The 1,022-nt window shown below is 37.1% G+C and overlaps 1 protein-coding gene across 1 annotated transcript in view; it reads right to left on the reverse strand.

The window, feature by feature from the left end:
- Positions 1-1,022, reverse strand: part of HELRODRAFT_159879 (hypothetical protein) — a gene marked incomplete at both ends in the record, with an annotated part of 8,225 nt that overhangs the window by 2,926 nt on the left and 4,277 nt on the right. The window contains one exon of the mRNA XM_009011713.1: positions 345-710. Coding sequence (XP_009009961.1) covers positions 345-710 — 366 coding nt within the window. The remainder of the gene's footprint in view (positions 1-344; positions 711-1,022) is intronic.

Consider the following 1,022-nt stretch of genomic DNA (forward strand, 5'->3'; position numbering starts at 1 on the left):
ACACCACCATCATCATTATCATTACCTTTACCATTAGCATCATCATCATCATCATCATCATCATTTTTAACTTCGCGACTGTTGATGACGTCATCGTTATCAATATCTTGTGATGAATTTTTCATGGATAGGCTATCGGGGATGGTATTTCGGTGGGAGCGTGATGAAGATTCCCTAATCTTTCCACTTGGTGATAACGATGATGACGACGACGATGGTGACGGTTGTGTTGATAATGGTGATGATGATAATAGTGGTGGTGATGATGTTGGTGACGATGATGATGAGGATGGTGTCGTATTATTCTGTTTGGCATGTTGTTGTTGTTGTTTATCGTTTCTTACATCGCGTTTTTCTAATTTCAACCATGAAATGTTTTTAATAACGTTTTGTTGTTGTTGTTGTTGTAGTTGTTGTTGCTGCTGTTGTTGTAGTTGTTGCTGTTGTAGTTGTTGTTGTTGCACGATCAACTGATCAGATAATGCCGTGTTGCTGATGTTAATGTTATCATAAATACCAGTCACGGTTTTATTATTATTATTATTATTATTATTGTCGTCGTTACTGTTGTTGTTGTTGTTTTTATGGTTGCTTTTGTTGTTGTTGCTTTTGTTGTTGTTGTCAGTGTCGTTGCGAACGTCAACTGCAACAACAACACCTTCCATTCTCTGCGATTTCTCATTGTGTGGTGGGACAGCTATAAAGGACTCCTGGTGATGGTGATGATGATGATGATAATGATGATGATGGTGATAGTGATGATGGTGATGATGACGATGATGATGATGATGATGATGGTGATGATGATGGTGATGATGATGATGATGGTATGTTAACCGTAAATTCAATGACAAATGACTAATGGTAATGATGACGAAGAATATGATGATGATGATGTTAATAATTATGACGATGATGGTAGTTATGATGATAGTTATGATGATAGTTATGATGATGGTGGCGATGATGATGATGATGTTAACGTCGATAATGAAGACGAGCAAGTTCTATCGAAGACAGTA

The sequence above is a fragment of the Helobdella robusta genome, assembly GCF_000326865.2.
Source record: "Helobdella robusta unplaced genomic scaffold HELROscaffold_1, whole genome shotgun sequence".
Taxonomy (NCBI): domain Eukaryota; kingdom Metazoa; phylum Annelida; class Clitellata; order Rhynchobdellida; family Glossiphoniidae; genus Helobdella; species Helobdella robusta.